Raw genomic sequence first — 20,493 nt, 5'->3', positions numbered from 1 at the left:
TAGATTTCCAATAAATTGGGGGTGATTTTAGTGAACCCTTTGACCTTAGTGTCTGGATTCATCACCCAAAGGTCCAGAAAAGTTTTCAATTGCAGGAGAGTGAGTATCACTCAGGCTGATCACTTCACTGATCAACATTTAAAACGTAGCATTTGGAACTCTAAAACTAAATGTTAGGAAATACAAATAAAAACCTCCTTTTCACACTAAAATAAGCATGGGTATGCACATTTTAAGTGTCAGAAAACCGGCTAAAAACAGGCGATAGACTCCTTTCCCGTTGCCTTTTTTTTGCCGGGTCGTTCAGAAACGCGTGAGAACACAGGGTTAGTGAACAGTGGAAGGCAGCGTGGAGGCGAGTGGCGATGCGGTAACTTCTTTTTTGTTTACATCTATTCTGTAATTATTGGGTCTGTCTTTCGAACTCGCCTGCTAATAGGAAACGATGTTCGAGCGCTGCTTGCACGGAGACAAGTGGAACTAGTGGGTTAATTTACCAACAGAGGCGATGCACGTCTTTAACAAGGATGCATTACAAGAACTGGAAACGGCGTCGCAGCTCAGCCGCGCCGCTGATTCCTTTTCCAGGGGCCAAAAATCCCTGTTGACGCTTCAAACAATGTCGATTATGACTTTTTTTCGTACCAATTTTCAAATTTGTTAAACTTTAATGGGGCACAGAATATCACTTTAAAATCCTGTGACCAGAAGACCAGAAACTTTTTCAGCATATGCGCCAGGCGAGCTATTCTCGTTGATCTTACGGATCCCACATCCAGTTCTTATAACACATCCCCGATTTTCTGAATAAATTTTAGCCCCTTCTGATAGCGCTTTGTTCAAGTGTTTATTTATTTTTTATTTTTTGTTGTGACATAAAAACGATGTGAAACGTCATGATTGACAGCTGTGATTGACACGGGATTGGTCGGGTGGGTTGTGTGGGCGGGACTTGAATACCGCCCGATCAATACTGTGCGGATTCCAAACGAGCAAGATGGCGGCGCCCGTGTCTGGGATGTTTTGGCTTCACTTTCGTACAGAGGTGAAGACGCGTTGTCCTTCTTTATATACAGGCTTTGTTTCCGACACGCTGAACTTAAATGAAACACTTTAAGCTGCAGTGATGAGAGTTCGTCCGTAAACATGTCAGAAGAGCCTTAAAAAACATTTTGCTTTATCTGTTTGTTATATTTCAATGCACACACAAACTCCAGCAAGCACGTATCTCCACACTAAAAGGAGCATCAGATAACAGCCTCAGTCTTCTAGTTTGAAGCTTTGAGACTGTTTCTCAGCTTTGTGGTAAAAGTTTAAACTCCCAGTCCAAGTTCATACGATGGGCCGGTTCCCCAGCCGCATCCTTTAACCTCCCCGTCTCAGACACATCACACAACTGACGTCTACGTCAGGCTAAAAATACTGCATAGATAATAACCATGGGAAATAAAAACAAAAAAACTGTGGAATATGATGCAAAAACAAAAAAAAGAATTAAATACTACTATATATACAGTGGTTTTTAAAGTAAGTGTTGTGCTGGTGCACGTTAACAACGTGCAAGGTTATAACCACGTTTAGTAACATTATCATGTCATATAACTGTGTGCATAAACATAAATATTAATACTTGGGTTCAGTAACAGAGAGTGGCAGAGAAACATATATCTTCTATCTCCGTAACACTTTTTAGTGTTAGATACAATTGTGGCCTAAACATGTGTGAAAAGTTGATTAACACACACACGCACACACTTCCTCCAGTCTGTCCGTGTAAACGATGGTTTCAGGATCGTTTAACACGTTAAAACACACGCAGGCTCTTCTAATTCACTCTGTAGTGATCTGTGGTCTCTGAGCAACGGCGTCACAAACACCTGAGCAACAGAACGTGGTTTGTTTTTGTTTTTTCAGTCCTTCAGATGGAGAAGAAAACCCCCTAAAGTCCACATCACAGGCAAAGAACATGAGAAACCTTCTCACTGGAGTGGAATAGTTCTTATCAAATAATCTAATTTTATTAATAATTAGAATTTCTGAATTTCTGGCTCCCAACGATCCCCCTTACTGACTGGAATATGTTGAATATAATTTACCAAAATTTTGAACATTTTCAGTTATCCGTTGGAAGTGATGATGTTCAGTGTATATGCATTTATATATTACTTTATCTATCTCATTTATTTCCAATTAGTTTAAAACAATCCACTTTTAAAAATGTTTAGAGGCAGAGTTTTTTATTTTGATCTAACTCATTTTGATTTTAAATTGTTGAATTTATATTAAAAGCTTTTCAGTTCATAATTGACCCTCAAATGGTAGTTATTGATATATTGAAATTTATTAATAATTAGAATTTCCGGCTCCCAATGATTATGAAAAATATATAAACAAGATAAAATGATTATTGTGCCGCATTCAGTTTCACAATGTTCTCGTTTTGACGACTTTTGCCCACTACTGACTGGAATATGTTCGATATAATTTCCTAAAACAAAGAGCTTTTGTTTGTGTTAGTGGATCATTTTTATCTAATTTATTTGTATTTTTTTTATTTGAATGCATATTTACATACACACATACATACACATATATATTTATTGTTTTTATTCGTTTTTCAGTGAAATTATATTTAAACTTATTATTTATTTTGATCATATTTATTTTTATTTATTATTTATGTAAATCATTTATTTTTCATCCTTAAATGTAATGTTTACAATTGTGTAAAATAATCGTGATCTCAATTTTGACTCGATATAAACCAGAAGAAACTGCTGAAAGCTCCGGAAAAAGACAGGAATCGGACGATTATTTAGTTATAAATAACTGATAGACGTTAATTTTACTCTCTAATTTAGTACTTATATATATATTTATATAGAACTATGTTTGTGGTCCAGGTGTGAACTCGAGACAGTAAGACAAACTTTTTTTCCCTTTCTTTGTTTGTCCTTTGAACAAAGTTTCCTGTATTCGAAGGGACAAAGTGGCAGGACGCGGCTCGTAAACACTCCCTTTGTTTACGAGAGCTGCTCCGCCTGTGAATAGCTGACGTGACTGGGATAAAAAAGCAAAGTCAGCTTCTCCACCACAAAAAAACAAACTGTAGCTACAGATAAAACGCTTTTTTAGACCTAAAGAGAGGAGACGAGGATGTTGTGTGTTTTTAATTTGATTTCTAAATGCATTTATGGACGTTCATATCTCTGGATGTGTCGTTTGTGTTTTTGTGTTGATCGATTTGTGTTTGCTCTGTCAGTAGGGGCTCGTCAGTAGGGGCTCGTCAGTAGGGACTCGTCGGTTAAACGTTACTGGTTCTGCTCTTGCCTTTAGCCCCGCCTCCTCCGGGGCTGCCTTTACTCTCAGACTTCCTGCCAGGTGAGTTCTGACAGGTGGAGCCCGACTGACCGCCGCCACTGTTGTTGTTGTGGTTCGTGTTTCCGCTCAGTGTCTCCATGATGGAGCGGAACGCCCCGAACGGCCGCTTGCTTTCAGAGCTCCCTGCCGCAGTCCTCTCCTTCCCATGATGCACTTTGGTCTGCTCTGCGTCCTGATTGGAGCTCTTGGACTGGACCTGCTCGTCGAAGGTGACCCTCAGCTTCAGATTCTGAGACGTCTTCCTGCGGGACGAGGGCGACTTCAGGGCGCTCTTGGGGCTGGTGGCCACTTTCTGGCCGTCGTGGAGGTCTCCGGGAGCTTCTGGTGTTTTGGCATCTGCCGCCTCTGGGTCGCTCGAGGTGGGGGAGGGGTTGAAACCGACGCTGTCTGCAGACTTTGACCCGCTGAGAGAAAACGCCAGCTTCCTATCCGCCGTGGAGGAGGAGGCGGAGGAGGGGAGGTGCTTCTTCATCATTAGGTTAAGGTGGTTGGACGCCGGCTCCTCCTCTGTGATGGGCAGGTGGGACGGCCTATCAGGTCGCAGCGTGTTTGAGGCCGAGGCCGCTTGACTTTTACCTTCCTCCGGTGGATAACCGTCAGAGTCTGATTCACTCAGAGAGCGCTGCATGATCTGTTTGAGTCTCGCCAGTTTGAGCTCTCTCCTCTCGACGAGCCCTGTCCTACGGGCGCCGGGGGCCCCGGGGCCGCCCGCCGGGGGCAGCCTCTCCCTGGGACACAGCGCGTCCGACATGTCCTTCCCCAGCAGTTGCCGCAGCACAGGGTTTGGGCCCACGCCACCCTGACGGACCAACCAGCCGTCACCTGGAGTGCCCTCCGCCGTCAACATCATCTCTGGCCATGCCTCCACTGAGGGCTGATGGGAGCTGGAGTCCAAAGAGGAAGACAAGTGTGTTTGTTATTAATGTCTGTTATCATTACTAAGACTACAGAGACAAACATACTAATATGATTTAGTAATAAGTGTAGATGACAGAAATACACAAATATTCATTAGAGTACCTTCCGATAATTGTTAAATTATAATGTGTGCAATATTTGTGCTGGTTTAGAACAAACTGAGCCAAACAGATTAAGAGAAGATTTATTATTACTATTAAAATTACTTTACCAACAGGTTCGTAGGGCGTCGAACGGAAGGTTCTGCACCAAAATTAATTAAATGGTGAACGAAAGTTGAGAGACACTGCAACTATTCTGTATTTCTCACTTGGAGACAGAAGTGCTGAAGCGCCGCTCTAGTGTATCAATGATCACCCGACGAACCAAACACATTCAGAGATACGTCCCTTTCGGACTCTGGTAAATCCCTCTGGGGTCCTTTTTTGTAATGGAGACACGCCGAGTGAGAGGACATTCCAGCGCCACATTGGACCTAAAAGTTAACGTGCCTTCTGTGTGTGTGTGTGTGTGTGTGTTACCTGGGGGATCTGGAGGGTGTCCCCTCTTTGTTGGGCTCCATCAGTCTCTGCAGCTGCTTCTGTAGAGTTAACCTGTCTGCTGCCTGTCTGCATGTTTGATAATGAAGATATAATTCGCCATAAATAAAACGAATATTAAAGTGCATTCCGTTACACTTCCATTGATTATTTCCGACTTACTCGTTGAGCTGTTTGGTGAGTTTAACGACCTGCGAGGCCAACGACATGCAGGTTTCCACGACAACCAGGTAGCGAGCGCAGGTGGTGTGTCCCTGTCTCTCGGCACTCTGGGAGGGCCGCTCCCCCTGCTGGTTCTGGACCGTCACGTTGGAGCCGTACTCCACCAGAGTCTGGCACAGAAACAGGCAGTGTTCCTACACATTTTCAAAACCTTTCCAGACTCAAATTTCTGGACTTCTCGGTGGATTTTACAGCACAGCATTTTATTCAAGCTAAAGGCTAAAAGAGTGAAATGCATAACTGTGAACCTTTAACACTACAGACAGGAACAGCAGGGACGTACAATTAACCAGGTACTACTAAAGAAAACATGAATCTTTGATTCATTGGCTTCAGATGGAGTAAACATACTTAATAAAATAAAAAAATCATAAATTAAATGTAGAAGACACATATGGAAGAAATTCAATAAATGAGAATCTCAGTCGCACGGCAAACGGTAACTATGGTAACCCGACACCATTCTTGATTAGTTTCATATCGTCTACAGGACGGCTGTGTTGCATTAGTAAGCTTGTTTTGATTTGTATATATTAATATATTTTGTTTAAGATTGCAAAGTTCTGGCTGAAACAGCAGGCTGACAGGCTGACAGTTGCCAGGTGTTCTGTCTCTGGGGACATGGAGACCTTTAAACAGGATCAGGAAATAGTCTTACTTGGTCTGATAGAAGTTGTTGAGTATGGAGACACTGCTAAACTTGAAAGTCCTTCCAAATAAGGAATGATGTGAATACAGATCTGCTACGTATGAATTGAATGCCATAGTTGTTAGTACATCCCTTTAAAACACTATGCTAAGTGATCTTGGGATGCTTTTTTGACCGTGTTTCCCAGGAAGCCAATAAAGTCCATCAACTGTGTTAGAACTTTTGAGAAGTCTCACAGTGTCATTGATTTTTTTGAACAGTTACTCATCTCCGCTACTACAAAAATGAGGGAATAGTCTTGAAACAACACAAACATTTTCCCAGACTCTTTTTTTTTTTATGTCCATACTTTTAAATTCCATACTTTTCCATACTGCGTAGGAACCCTGAACAGAGATTTAACCCGTTAACTGCTGGTCACATTAGAAACATTACATCTCTCCTCCCACAGCAAGCTACAGCTCTGCTCCATTCTGCTGAGAGAAAGCAGATCTTTTATCAGCAGCAGATCGTTAGCCATCAGTGTTTTCACTGTAGGCCCGACAGGAAGCAGACAAGACTGATAACATCCGCTGCTCCTGCAGCTGAGGGAGCCACCGACCAGGACCAGGAATTAAAAAAGGCTCGGGAACATTAGCTCCACTCTGTACGACACATTCCAAATAATATCATGTTTGATCCTGAGACACAGAAGCAGGATTGTATTTATTGGGATCTCCACAAATCACAGCTATTCAGCTTCCTGGAGTCTGCCCCCGACACCTGTGCATATATACACTTCAGTGCTTATTACATTAAATAACATACAGGGTTCTTGCAGCTTTTCCCAAAGTCAAATTCAAGCACTTTTCAAGCTTTTCCAGGTGCATTTTCAGTCTTTTCCAGCCCCTTCCAGCTGTGGTAAACTCCATATTTGTATCCAGAACAATCCTCAGTATTCAGTAAACTCATTATTGTACTTGTTCATCACATTAAATGAGATGTTATCATATTATAACTATACAACTAATAGTTTTCTCTAGTGCCTCTCTTTTCCCAACGTGTGTTGCAACTACGGCAGGCGCTATGTGCCAAGTAGCTGTTTACCCTCGTTTTCTGGATTCGCCAGTGCCGATATTGATACTATTAAAACAGTCGACGCCATTAAAGAACGTCTTTTATTATTGAGGCAAATTTAAAGTTGAAATTAATAAAGCCTAAGCTTTTTATATATATGACGGAGTTAGTTTCTTCTTCTGATACTACTTTTTATTATTAGCTTATGGATCAAATGATCTGAGGGACCTAAGGACCTAAGGATCAAACAGCTGCAGCTGAAGTTTGAACCAGAACAAAGAGCTCGGATAACATCAGCCCAGTTCTTAAGACTGTACATTGGCTCCCAGTCAGCTACAGAATAGATTTATAAGTTCTACTACTGGTTTACAAATCACTGAATGGTTTTGGTCCAGAATACATGAATGACATGTTAGTAGAATATAAACCCAGTAGAGCTCTGAGATCTACTGACTCAGGTCAGATAGTGGAGCACATAGTTCAAACTAGACATGGTGAAGCAGCATTCAGCTGTTATGCTGCACACAACTGGAACAAACTACCAGCAGAACTTCCCCACGGTTCTGTACCCTGTAACGTCCGTCTCGACAGTGTCATGTAGGCCCCGTGTTTCTGTACCCAACCCTACTTATTTATGAATGAAGACGTTGATTTGAGGTAATAAATGACCTCAAAGGCTACATGGTTTCCCTTTAATGATTATATATGTTGATGAGGGATGCAGCATCCATTAGAGCTAGGAGATGTTTTGCTACTTTCTTGAATGGTCTGTCCAGGCATGGTGTTGAACAGTAGTCCAGAGGAGCTAAGACAATTGTTTTAATGACATTACCCATTAATATTATGAGATGAATACCTCCGTCCATTTTAATTACCACCTTATTAATGTGTTCCAGGATGTTCTAGGTTCAGATATGAATAATAACCATGATATTGTGATAATTCTTCTGACAACAATCCTGATATCAACGTCTCATATTGTGACAGAAAGAGAGAGAAAACAGCTCAGTTGTGATGATGGTTTAGTCTGCAGCAGTGACACACCTGTATACAGGTGAGGTGTCCGTACTGAGCTGCCACGTGCACCGCCGTGTTTCCGTTCTGGTCCACTTCGTCCAGAGAGATCGCCTGTTCCTGCATGAACTGAAGCAACCACAACAAGACCTTCTCCTGCAGAAAGAAAGAAACACAGACACACACATTAAATGCTACCATGTTGTGCATGCAGGTCACGTGACCAATTCGATGTGTGTTGTGATTATTTTCTTTGCTTTTCTCTTATCGAGTTGAATCAAACACTTTGAGAGACTTTATTTCGGAAAATCTCTAAAATAATTCATTATACACTTTTGATTTTGAGCATGTCTGTAGTTAGAGATGCCCTGAAGTCTGCACCTATAAAAGCAGGTAAAAGCGAGACTTCAGTTTTACACTCCCTGTTGAGCCCTATCACTTCAGGATCAACACAGGCGCTGCTGCAGGCCGTGCAGGCTACTATGTCTGCAGCAAACTCTGAAAAATACTGTGAATGAAGAGAAAGAATGAAGAATGCTACAAGGTCCGATGACGACATGTATGATATGGCAGTGGATGAGAGACAGTATTGTGGCGGTATAAGTACAATAAAACCTTGAAGACACTATTATTTTTGATGCGTGATTAATACTGATTAAGTTAAGTGAGCTGCAGCACACACTGCATGGAGACAGAGCCGACTGAAATATCACTTTTCTACATGCTTATGCCTGTTGAAAAGAGTTGTAGCCTAATAAAGTATTTTATTCTGTTACCTTTGATGATGTTTTAGTTTTTTCTAGCTGTGGTATCGTTTTTGTATATTTTAGGAAGGTATGTTTGTGTATCCGCCCTCCGCATGTGTTTCTGTTAGTTACCTGTCCGTAGCGGGCAGCATAGTGGATCAGACTGGGATGTTCTCTGGTGCAGCTCAGCTCTGCGATAGCCTCTGTCTCACTCACCATCCACCGCACACACTCCAGATGACCGTTCTGCACACACACACACACGCACACACATAAACACACACAGTTTACATGTTTCAGTGAGGCTTCAGGTGGCTTTAAATCTGTCATCCCGTTAATCTGAGTGAATAAACAACAGGCTCGTTGATAAGAGCCAATCAGGACGCAGCTGCCCAGCTTGTCTCCAGATAACACACTTCCTTTCTGGCAGCCAATCAAGAGCCTGGTTTCTACAGCAGGGCAAAACAAAACAGGACCCACTCAGAAGTTACGCTGCTCATTTTTAAACACAATCCTCCATCTTAACACTTTATGACCTCACTGACCCACCGCCAGCAGTCAATCAAATGTCTGCATGTCCTCGTTAGCTTCCAGATGTTTTCTGATCAATAATTACACCCGCAGGTACAAAATTGAGATTTTTTCTGTTTGCATCTTAAGTTGTGAGGAGCAAATAGATTTACAGCAGGCAGCTATTGCCTTGCATTTTTTTTTTGTTAACCTACAGAATCTCTTTAAATAAAACAGTTTTCTACAGAATACTTCATACAGTAATATAGTGTTTATCTGCGATACTGTACTTTTATTGTTGTTCATATTTTGTATTTTCTTTTATTTTTAGTACTTCTGATTGCTTTGTACCGCTGCTACGATGACCTAATTTCCCCTCGGGGAAAAATAAAGTTATCTATCTATCTATCTATCTACAGTTCAAATGGCTTCTTATCTTTATAAAAAGCTAATGTCTGCTCAGATGTCACTTTTGGAGTAAGCACACACACACAGACACACAAACACACACACACACACACAAGCACACACGCACCAATGCACGCACACACCTTGACTCCCAGCCCAGCTGGGGTGAGCTGCTGGCTGTTGCGTTCGTTGAGACTGTCCTCCCCCATCAGAGAGGTGAGATGCTGCAGACAGTCAGCGTGACCCTGACAGGCCGAAATATGCAGCAGGTTGTTCCCGTCCTCATCCCTGATCAGCTCCAGGTTGTCTGCCGCCAGGTGAGGCTGTAGGAGGAGGAGGTGGATACAAGACATGAATCAGATGTGTTCATTTCATCAATGGTAATTATGATGAAATATGTTCGTCAATGACCTTTTTTTCAAGGCTAAGACGAGACGATGACGTGACGCTGGACTGGACTAAAACATTTTGAGTTAAAAGGATTAAAGTAGGGCTGAAGCTATTGAATCTTTTTGTAATCGAGTATTCTACTGATTATTCCAACGATTAATCGAGTAATCGGATGAAAAATTGTTTCGCAAAAAAATAAAACAAAATTAGAAAAAGCTAATTTTGCATTATTACTCACCATTCCTAACTAATAATATATTATGTCTGGGGTAGGCCTATTTGGTGTGGTAACCTTACACAGGGATGGGTGTGTGTGTGTGTGTTTGTGTTTTTGTGTGCACTCGTGTGAGGGAGAGAGAGAGAGATTAGATGTGTGTGTGTTGTAGGCAATACGGTCACAATTACCATGAATAAGTTTACTATTTAAACAATTCAAAGTGGTGCATAAAATTCTCTGTTTATTCAAACAGGTTTCAAAGACAAATAGATTTATTTAGAAAATTAATCAAAAACAGATATTATCAGGAAGAGCGAGTCCCTCTCTTCCTATTTACCGTAACAACAAGCAATGTACAAAACACCACTGATGCATTTAATCAAACAAAACTATAAAGACTGATCAGGGAGGTGACGTCATGTTTAAATGTTCATGAAAAAGTAAACAGAGGCATTCACAAGGACAGCTACGCATTCTCTTCCTGTTTTTAACATCTGCTTTCACAATGGCAACCCCAGTTAGCAGGGACCCTCGTTAAACCATAATAGCGGCGCTCGGTGAAGTGGCGTTGACAATGCACTGTTCAGACCCTGAATCTTCGATGTTGTGCTGTTGTGGTAGAACAGTTCTAGTTAACAGTGGACACATTGCCCCTTGTTGGCTTCTTTTTAAGTGTGAAATGATCCCAAACTTTGGACATTCTCTGCCTTTTACGGACTGTACTGGCGTGCATCCGCAAAAACGGACCGTGTGGAACAATGATCCCTTGCGCTGAGAGCAGGCAACATAACACACAAGATAGGAATTAAACAAATCAAATCTAAAATCTGACTGAATCTAATAAGCATCTTCGTCTAAAGTTCAGGTTTCAGCGTGACACTCACCAGCAGGGACATTTGTCCTTCTCTGACAATGTTCATGATGTTCTGGTTCTTTTTCGTCTCCTCGTCCACCTCCCCTCCTCCTGCTCCTCCAACTCCTCCGAACCCCCTTAGCCCACCGCTGCCTCCTGCTCCTCCTCCTCCTGGTCCAGGAGCCCTGGGCTTGGAGGCGTCTTGCCTGCCCACGCTGCACCCGGGCAGGGGAAACATCATCCCTGGGCCTCCTGGCGGCTCCACGGCCGACCTCTGGCTCTGGGAGTCTGGGTAGACCCGCGCAGACAGCAGCTTGTCTGGAAGTCACACCATAACTTCACTCATGACACGACAGTGGCTTAACAGAGGAGAAGAAACAGTGTTTTTATATATCGTACCTGCATCAGAGAAAGAAGAGAGGGAGGAGGAGCAGCTGAGCAGCCCGGAGGAAAGCAACTCCGACTGGTAGCCTCCTCCTGCCGGGGGGCGGTGGAGGTGGTGGAGGTCTGGATCCATGGACTTGGACTTCCTAAGGTCTGACCACTTCACCGGAGACAGAACACAATACTGCAGGGAACACAGGAATATGAACATTACAGCTGATTAAATCATTCATTAATGCAGCTCAGATTATACTGAAACAGAGGAGGAAGACCGTCAACGTGTTTACCCGATAAAGCTGACCTTAGGACCAGTGAGAACATGTGGTTGTGAAACCTTTAATGTGTCTCTGATTGTTTTCATTCAGCAGGTATGACGAATAAATATTGTCATTTAAAGTATTTTTTCTTGGTACAAAATTAAACTGAATTCCAGATGTATTTCTATAGTTTGAACATCATGAGTCTCTATGGACTGCACATGGATTCAAAAATAAAAAGTATTCAAAGAATTAGGTTTGAAGTACCGAAGTCTGTGAGCTGCTGCTGCCCAGGCTCAGTGGCTCGTTGTGGGGTAAAGTGGAGCTCTTCAGCCCTCCTCCTCTGGTCCTCTCCAGGGTGCCTCCGCCCAGGTTGCCTCCGCCCAGGTTGCCTCCGCCCAGGTTGCTCCCCGTCACAGAGCGCTTGTCATGGGGGACGCGAGGCAGCGTGGACATCTGCTGACTGGACTTGATATAAGGCACGTCCAGGATCTCGTCCATGTCCAGATCGTAGTGCTCCAGCTCCCCAAACAGAGCCTGTGGGTTGTCCCCAGTGCCGCCCACGCCCTTCGCCTTCCCTCCCGGCCCATCAGAGGAGGTGGAGGCATGACTTGTTTTGTCGGAGCCGAGGTCGTCCTTACTGGCCTCCCCTGGCTCCCCAGGCCCCTGGACTTTACCGTCACAGTCAGAATCGGTGGTCTCTGGTTGGTGTTTGAGAGGGGAGACCCTCTTCACGGGCCTGAATTTACTGTGGACCTCTGCAAGCCCCGTGGGTTTGATTCCCCCGCCACCGTGGGAGGAACCCCCGCGACTCCAGTTGATGGCTGGAGCTGCAGGAGGAGCAGACGGGAGTTTAGTCAGCAAGCTGCGTTGAGGCGAAAAGAGAAATACTAACTACGATGTACTCGTATGAAAATGAGTGACCTGGTCTCTCCTCGGCCGGGACATCGCTCCTCCTGGACAACTCTGGGATGCTCTTCAGAGACGTCACAGAATACTGCAGGAAAAGACACAACAGCAGGGCAGCAGTTATATTAAGACGAGAGTTCACTGCAGGAGTTGTTATGATGCTCTACATACAGACAGACTGGACCAGGAAGTAGCTCGTATTGGTCTAACATGTAAGTAGATATAAGCATGAAAATAGTAGCTGATGCAGTAGTTTTATGCTGTTTTGTTCAGGTTCAGGTTACTTTATTAATACCCAATGGTAAAGTAGTTTTGCAGTTGAGTCGAAAAATCTGTTACAATTTGAACAATCAAAACATAAAACAAGAAACAAATTAGAATCGACTGAAAGCATGAAATAAAAACAAATAATTAATCATTTTAAACACCAAGAGCAAATTTCTCAACTACTAAACTTTTTAAACACTTAAACAGTTTGATAAAATATATTCAACGTTTTCCAGTCAGTCACAGGTGGAAAACCAAGTAAACCTGCAGCGCTGTAAAGGAAAATGGTGAATCCAAATCGTTAGGGATTAATATTGGAATAATTCACTTCATCACACTGACCACTGAATCATCAGAGAAGTCGATCTCATCCAGGTCCAGGTATTCAGGAGCCTCCATCCTCACACCTCATCATCAGTCTCAGCAGCAGCTGCAGAGACACGCACATGCACAGTTATATACATTATATAATAGTAAACTTTATTTCTATAGCAAAGTTCTTAACAAAGTTACAAAGTGCTTTCCAAAACAGAACATGAGACCAAACCCAAATCAACAGAAACAACAAATGAGACACTGGGATCAAGAAAGCATCAAACAAACACTGGAGGATACAATAAATAAGGAAAAAATATTAAAAGGCCAAAGAGAAATGATAAAACTTAGCATCAAATGAAATATTCATAAACGCTTTCCTATAAAAAGGTTTTAAGAAGGGATTTAAAAGATGGTAGGGTTGTGGTGAGTCTGATCTCAGTAGGAAGAGAGTTCCACAGTGTTGGGGCTTGCACAGCAAAGGCCCGGTCTCCTTTGGTCACAAGTCGGGATCTAGGAACAACCAGCAGAGCTGCATCCACCGATCCGAGGGAACGCCCAGGCACATAGGGGGTCTATAAATCTGTAATATATTTTGGAGCTAGGCCATGTAGTGCTTTAAAAGTGACCATTCAAATTTTAAAATCAATACGGAACTTTAGGGGTAACCAATGTAAATGAGCAAGCACAGGAGTGATGTGCTTATATTTGTTGGTGTTAAAATTTGTGCCGCAGCGTTCTGCACTAGTTGGAGTTGGTGAAGGGAGCTCTTTCTGATACCAACATAAAGTGTGTTACAATAATCCAAGCATGAAAAAATAAAGCATGTAAAATCTCCGCCCTCTTCCACTTCGCTCTTCTTCGTGGGTTTCTGAATCCTCTTGGCAACAGCTCGCCAAGCTCCGTTCTTGCTATCATTTCACAATGTTTCTTTCTACTTTGAAAAAAATAAAGTTTTGAAGTTTGACACAGAAAACCGTCAGCTCAACAGCGAATGGACAGAGAAGTGTGAGTTTATAACTGTCACTGTGAAGCCTGTGTGTCCTCTGCAACCTTGTGAAGCAAAAATCTAAACTGGTAAAGTAAAAAGTAGAATATTTCCCACTGACCTGTAGTGGAGTAGAAGAACAAAGTAGCATGAAAAGAAAATACCCAAGTAAAAAACAAAAGCCTCAAACTTTTAAAAAAATATACCGTGATGTAATACTGTTACCGTGATATACATTTTAGACCGTACTCTACAGCCCTACTATATCTAAATATATACACAGTATATCTATTCTTCTGTTTTAAAAGTTCCTGAAAGTTTCTGACCTTGAAGAGATCCAGTCAACAGATCCACGCCTGCAGCAGCATCATATCCTTCAATATGATAGAGAAAATAACTGGTGTGTATGAATGTTACAGTGATCTGATCAGCAGCGATAACACACAGAAAGTAGCAGGAAAAGAGAGAAAAGTTTCTGTCTGTCCTCACTGAGATGGCAAACATGTGCCCGGTGAATAACGGGGAAACAGTGGAAATAACAAAACGGGACTTTTACTCTGAAGGAAGATTTACCACCTCACAAAAAGGCTTTCCTGCTCCGTAAAACTGCAGGTTTCAAAATGCTTTCAAGCGCCTGAGCTGTCGTGATCAAAGGCGACAAACAGCAGGATAATCAGGAGCGATCAGAGAGCAGCGTGACTCGCAGGATTTAAAGACGCAGCGAGCACCAACACGAAGCAACACACTGAACAACACTGAGCTGCTGTGTGTAATGAATCTGACCAAAAGAGTTGATTAATGGACATCATTTATCATAATTGCATTCTTGTTTTCAGATAATCAAGCGCGAGAGCCGAACATCTGCGCCGCCTTTTCTCTGTTTCATATCATTATCGGCTGAATGACTTTGGGGTTCGGACTTTTCAAAACGTACAAATGATGTCATTTTATGCTTCAGTTCACACCATAAAATGATGGAGAAGATGCAGTTTGGTGATGCAGTAAACTGAAGATCTTCGACTCATGTGAGGACGTCCTCTTGTTCTTTGAGGAAACACTGATCCGCACTTTTCACCATTTTATCACATTTGATATAATCCAAAATAATCGATAGTTGCAGTTCTAGTGACCAGACTTTGAAGCCAATTTTGGTGGAATTATAACTTCCTGTCAGTCAAGTGATGTCATGTGGCCCAAATATACTTTTTTCATTGACTTAAATAGAGAAACAGACGTATTTCTTAGTGGAGACGTGTTTTCGAGCGTAACAACTCGAGAAAAAAAATCTGTTCCTCATCAAGCTGTCCTAGAGCAGCCGATTAATGGAATAACTGATAAGTTGTCAAATATTAAAGCAATTCTTCCCTTTCTGGCAGGTTTACACTTTTCTTTTGTAATCCTGAAATACTCCTAATAAACGTAAGGCACACTAAAATGTAAAAGAAATCCTCCAGTTGTTGAAACGCACCAATATTCAGTTCTCATATATTTCTGATAAACGTCGTACCAATCATTTCATTCGGTCCTAATAAAATGATTGGTTAAGCTTCCTGCCTGTCATCGTCTCAGCGTCCCGCGACAGAGCAGTCTGTGAGAGAGCGAGGAACGGCGAAGAACTGATGCGTCCAGAGGCGATGCCAGTCAACATGGGGTCTGTTTTCCAGAGATGGAGGAGGCTGATGCAGCTTCATCTGGAGCTAGAAAGAGATGAGATGGTGGAGGCTGATGCAGCTTCATCTGGAGCTAAAAAGAGATGAGATGGTGGAGGAGTTTCTGCTGGACAGGTCCTTTTAGTTTGAACTAGAACGCAGCATTACAGGAGATAACGCAGCATCCAGATGCTATCAGTTATCACTTACTATAGTTCTGTAATACGGTGGTGATTGTGCAAGGAACATTAGCGTAAGCGTCAGGGCTAACTTCACGGGTAGTTTAAACAAACCAGCCGTTTCACGTGCGCTGCTCACTTTTTTCAGTGCACGTGTGGGGGAGGAGGGAGCATCAGAGGTCAGGCGGGGGGAGGGGGGGACTTTGGAGGGAGGAGGAGTTGGTCATGTTCACATTTTTACTAAATGCTGTGAGACATGCCAGAAAGGGAAGAACAGATTTAAACGATGAATCAGTTTGAGTCTTTTTTTTAGGAAGAGAAAAGTGCAGATGCGAGTTTTTCCTGCTTTCTTTCCTCCTCTGTGACAGGAAACTGAAGATCTTTGACACATTTGAGGACGTCATCTGGTTCTTTGGGAAACACTGATCCAAACTTTTCACCATTTTATCACATTTTATAACCAAACAACTCATCGTTGAATGAAGGAAACGACTGACAATGAAAATAATCATTAGGCGTAGCTCTAATTGGTCCAACAACATTTTGAAAATCAAGAAAAACCCACAAGATTAATGGTTTCATCCCCATTCAAGTTCATGGAGCGCTAAACAGGAAGTCTCTCATTTTGAACTATTACTTAATTGATTGATCCACTTTAAATAGTCCTAGTCTCTACATAAACCCTGGAGAAAGTAGAACCGGTCGTCTCTTAAACTTTTATGTCTTCGTGCTCCTCTCAGCAGCTTCTGAAGCAGCTCCGCCGCCAGCGCTATCCAGTTCTCTTATACATCCGTGCTGGTGACGTGGCCAAGCATCATGGGAGTTGTTGTCTTCAGAGCTCATCGTTCAGGAAGTTTTTTAAAAGCAGAACAAACCGGTAACAACACTTCTCCATCTTTATTTCAATACTTTTAGTGGGCGAACATTATCGCTAATTGCCCAGTTTAATTACACTGGAGCCTGATTCACAGCGATTGGGGCGGCAGAAGCTCCGCTGGGAACCGTAGGGTCACCGGTTCGAGTCCCTGTGTGGACCATAAATGGAGTGTGGACTGGTGTCTGGAGAGGTGCAAGTTCATCTCCATTAATTGCATGTATATAGGTCCTGTTCGTGCATGTGTGTGTATTTCGGACCTGTGTGTGTGTAACCTGAATAATATAATAACAGAGTGAAAAAAATGTATTTCCCGCAAGGGGATTAATAAAGGAATTCTTCTTCTTAAAAAAAAAAGTTACCATTAGTCACAGAAATGAATGGAGAAATAAGTTAAAAAATGGCTCTTTTTCTGTACATTAAATCGAAAGAGTCTTCTTCATGTTTTCACATAAAGAAACTTCCCTTCCCGGCCCCAGGGTATTCAGAAAGACTCGCAGCCTTTTCATGTCAGAGACTTGTTTTCAGTCTGTGTGGGAGCGACCGCCGAGCTAAACCGGTCAAAAGAAAAACCTCTGATTGCAGCTTTGAGAAACAGGCGAGCCGAACATCCTTGATAACAACAGTTCGGGCCTGAAGGCCGACGGCAAAAATAAGACTGAAGGAAACAAAAACAACAAAAAAGGAGGAGGCCGTTGGCTTTCTGTGTTTATGTGAACAGCTGATGAGACACAAAAACAGTCCGAGGAATGAAACGCTGTTCTGGAGCACAGTCAAAGAGACAGAAGGGAGGAGACCGGGTTGCTCTTTCTACAAAGGGAAACTAGATATGCGCATTTCCCGAACCATAGATTGGAGCGGCAACTTCACTGCACTAAGAATTAGCAAAAAAAAGTCACAAACTTTGAATAAAGACATATTCCTCCACTTATTTCGCTTATTCAACAGAGAAATACAAGCGTGCACCTTCTGGATTCAAGTTTGACTCTTCCACTGAACTAAGACGTTAGTTAATTATCTGTTAAATCATGAAAACACACGTCACTCAGCTGGACAGGAACTAAATCTAACTCACCAAAACTGTCTTAGCTAGTCTTTAAACTGTTCCAACAATCACCAAATCAATCCTTCCTTCACACAGTAACATGAGCAAGTGTGTCAGCTCTAAGTGAAGTTTCTCACTCTAAATGCAGAGAGACGACTGCACTTTGTTCTTCTGAGGGGACACCAGGAAATTACCAAAATAAAGTCAAAACAATTGCAAGAAAAAATGATCGCTGAAAGCCAATATGTTCAGCAAATTGCGTAAACCTACTTTTTACCTACAATTTATATTTTACATCCTTTGTGGTGGTTTTGCATCTGTTTTTCATCATTTTGCATCTTTATATAATGTTTTGGATCTGTTTTTTAGTCATTTTGCATCTTTTTAGGTGATTCTGCATCTGTTTTAAGTCATTTTGCATCTTTTTATGACGGTTTTGCATGTATTTTTAGTCATTTTCCATCTTTTTGTGGTGGTTTTGGATCTGTTTTTAGTCATTTTGCATCTTTTTGTGGTGGTATTCCATCTGATTTTAGTCATTTTGCATCTTTTGAGGTGATTCTGCATCTATTTTTAGTTATTTTTCTTTCCTGCAGTGTTTTAAAAACCTCCTCAACTTCACAAAAATGACACTTTTACCTTTTATTTCACACTGTAAATGACAAATAGTCCCTATTGCCTCGTGATATGATCATAGTGTATTTATTTCACTCAAATTGTGTCTTCCAATTATTAAGTAAAATGCATTTAAAAAACACATTTTCAAAAGTTTTATTTTACACCTTTGGCACACAATTCACCTGTTAAATGATATATTATCAATGTTGGTACAAAAGCTTGAAAAAGACCAGCTGAGCAGTTATGAATATGTACCAGCTAATAATCATTCTATCTTCGGGACTCATATTCATAGTTAAAGCTGTTGTTATTGTGATTACTTGTGATTCATGGTGACATTACATTTAGTGAAACTACAATAGCTGCATAGTGATGAAAGTGAAACAAAACAACATTTAACATGTACATGTGTCTGATTCTGGCTTCATTTCCCTTTAAATGAAAAGGAAATCTTGATATTATTTCAGTAAGTGGATAAGAATGAGCAGCCAGTAATATGTTATGCTAATAAAGCATAACAATAAAACAAAATGTCGATGTCAGCGCAGAAAACCAGTGAAAGTGGGGTCTTCGGCTCTTACAGCTGATTTAATCCTCTCATAGCTGCTCGTGAAGCAGCGGGAGGCTAATTAGCTTAAGCTAGCTCTCTAATGAGCATCCAGAGAGGCTAACGTGGGAGCTAACTGAGCTAACAGAGCTAGCCGGGCAGGAAAATGAGGTCAGGACAGAAAGCTCCGGTAAAAACGAGCCCCGGCCCCGGGACATAAAGAGCTGTTCCCTCCCTCGGTTAACGGGGCAGTTTAATGATACGGTACCTTATGGAAGTGACGCAGCCGAGGAGAAGAGCGAGCTTGATGGGTTGATGCAGCTAGCAGAGCCGCTAGCTGGACTAGTTCTTGGATCCAGCTGTGTATGTGTCTGTGTGTTTGTGTGTGTGTGTGTGTGTGTGTGTGTGTGTGTGTGCGTGTGTGTGTGTGTGTTTTTTTTTTTTTCTGGTGTCGCGTCTCTGTCTTGAAAAGCACAAAGACTTTGACATATGGGCAGCAGAGAGGGACAAACGAGACGAGCTCTCACTCTGAGCACTTTTCACTGAACCACAGTGGTTAGAAAAAAGGGAGCGTTGTTTGTGTATGTAATGTTTGAGGTATGGAGAAGTAAAGTGTATAGTGTATTTATATACTTCTAGATACCTTATCAATAATAATAATAATAATAATAATAATAATTTAATTTAGTTTATTTATATTATGTTTAATAATCTGAATCTATAGAGTAACTCAACTACTCATTGTAATAAAATGCATGAGTAATAATGAACTTCTCACGTGACTGTTATTCCCCTAATTACAGCTGACATAAGTAGTATGATAGTATGATGACTTCATTGTGGTATTTGAATAAAACAGACTTCAGTATCTTCTTCAACAATAATGATTTCAGTTGTGTTGAAGGTGAAGCTGCAGTGTGTGTGTCTGGCTGACTGCAAGAGTTTCTGTTTTTGGTTCCTGCTGGTTCATCAGTTCAATAGATGATCTTTGCATCGGTCCGTTATCCTCAGAATAAAAACTACAGTAAAACTTCTCTCCTGAGGAGCATTTGTTACTTGTTTGAACATGTAGCCTGGAATTAGTGGAATTGTAATCATAATGTAGTATTTTATTATTATTATAAATTATTATTTGAACCACTATTATCATGTTTTAGGCTGTTAATATCTGGCCAGGACAATAAAATATATGAGAATGATAAAAATAAATCATACAGTTGATTGTAACCTATATTCTTTAAATAATAGAATTTAATTGCTTTTATAGGTCAGTGTAGAGCACTTTGAGTTCATTTTACTGTGGATTATTTTTTTTAATCCCAATTATAGTTTTTATGTGTGTGATGTTTTAATAATGTGATTGTGTTATATGTGTGCTTATATCTAAATATGAGATTTGGCTTTATTCATCCTCCACATTCAGACTTTTGACATCATCCATTCGGTTCCATAACTTGATTCTGCGCGGGAGAAAAACACAGAGCCGTCTATAAATGTTTTCATAATTACAGCCTGTGAACCTCTGCTGCTGCACTGTGGTTTCACATCCTCAGCTCAC

General features: G+C 41.6%; 1 protein-coding gene across 1 annotated transcript; it reads right to left on the bottom strand.

The window, feature by feature from the left end:
* Window positions 1-2,771: 2,771 nt before the first annotated feature.
* On the bottom strand, window positions 2,772-19,285 carry sncaip (synuclein, alpha interacting protein). The gene is made up of 12 exons (XM_083912327.1): window positions 19,204-19,285; window positions 13,063-13,150; window positions 12,469-12,541; window positions 11,812-12,374; window positions 11,303-11,471; window positions 10,935-11,221; window positions 9,587-9,766; window positions 8,658-8,771; window positions 7,810-7,935; window positions 5,001-5,170; window positions 4,821-4,907; window positions 2,772-4,265 (listed from the first exon to the last, which is right to left on the bottom strand). The coding sequence occupies exons 2-12, from the start codon at window positions 13,117-13,119 to the stop codon at window positions 3,305-3,307; spliced, it is 2,787 nt and encodes a 928-aa protein (XP_083768453.1). The 5' UTR covers window positions 13,120-13,150; window positions 19,204-19,285; the 3' UTR covers window positions 2,772-3,304.
* Between the last annotated feature and the right edge of the window lie 1,208 nt (window positions 19,286-20,493).

The sequence above is a fragment of the Echiichthys vipera genome (genome assembly GCF_963691815.1).
Source record: "Echiichthys vipera genome assembly, chromosome: 4".
Lineage (NCBI taxonomy): Eukaryota > Metazoa > Chordata > Actinopteri > Perciformes > Trachinidae > Echiichthys > Echiichthys vipera.
Note: the sequence above shows the minus strand (reverse complement) of the source record. Positions and strands in the feature narration are given on the sequence as shown.

Excerpts from the sequence above, each read along its gene's own strand:
- sncaip (XM_083912327.1), bottom strand. The coding sequence starts at position 13,119 with ATGGAGGCTCCTGAATACCTGGACCTGGATGAGATCGACTTCTCTGAT. Across the intron at positions 12,542-13,062 it reads ACTTCTCTGATGATTCAGTG|TATTCTGTGACGTCTCTGAA; the intron begins GTCAGTGTGATG and ends CTTTTCCTGCAG. Across the intron at positions 4,266-4,820 it reads ACACCCTCCAGATCCCCCAG|CTCCCATCAGCCCTCAGTGG; the intron begins GTAACACACACA and ends TTTGGACTCCAG.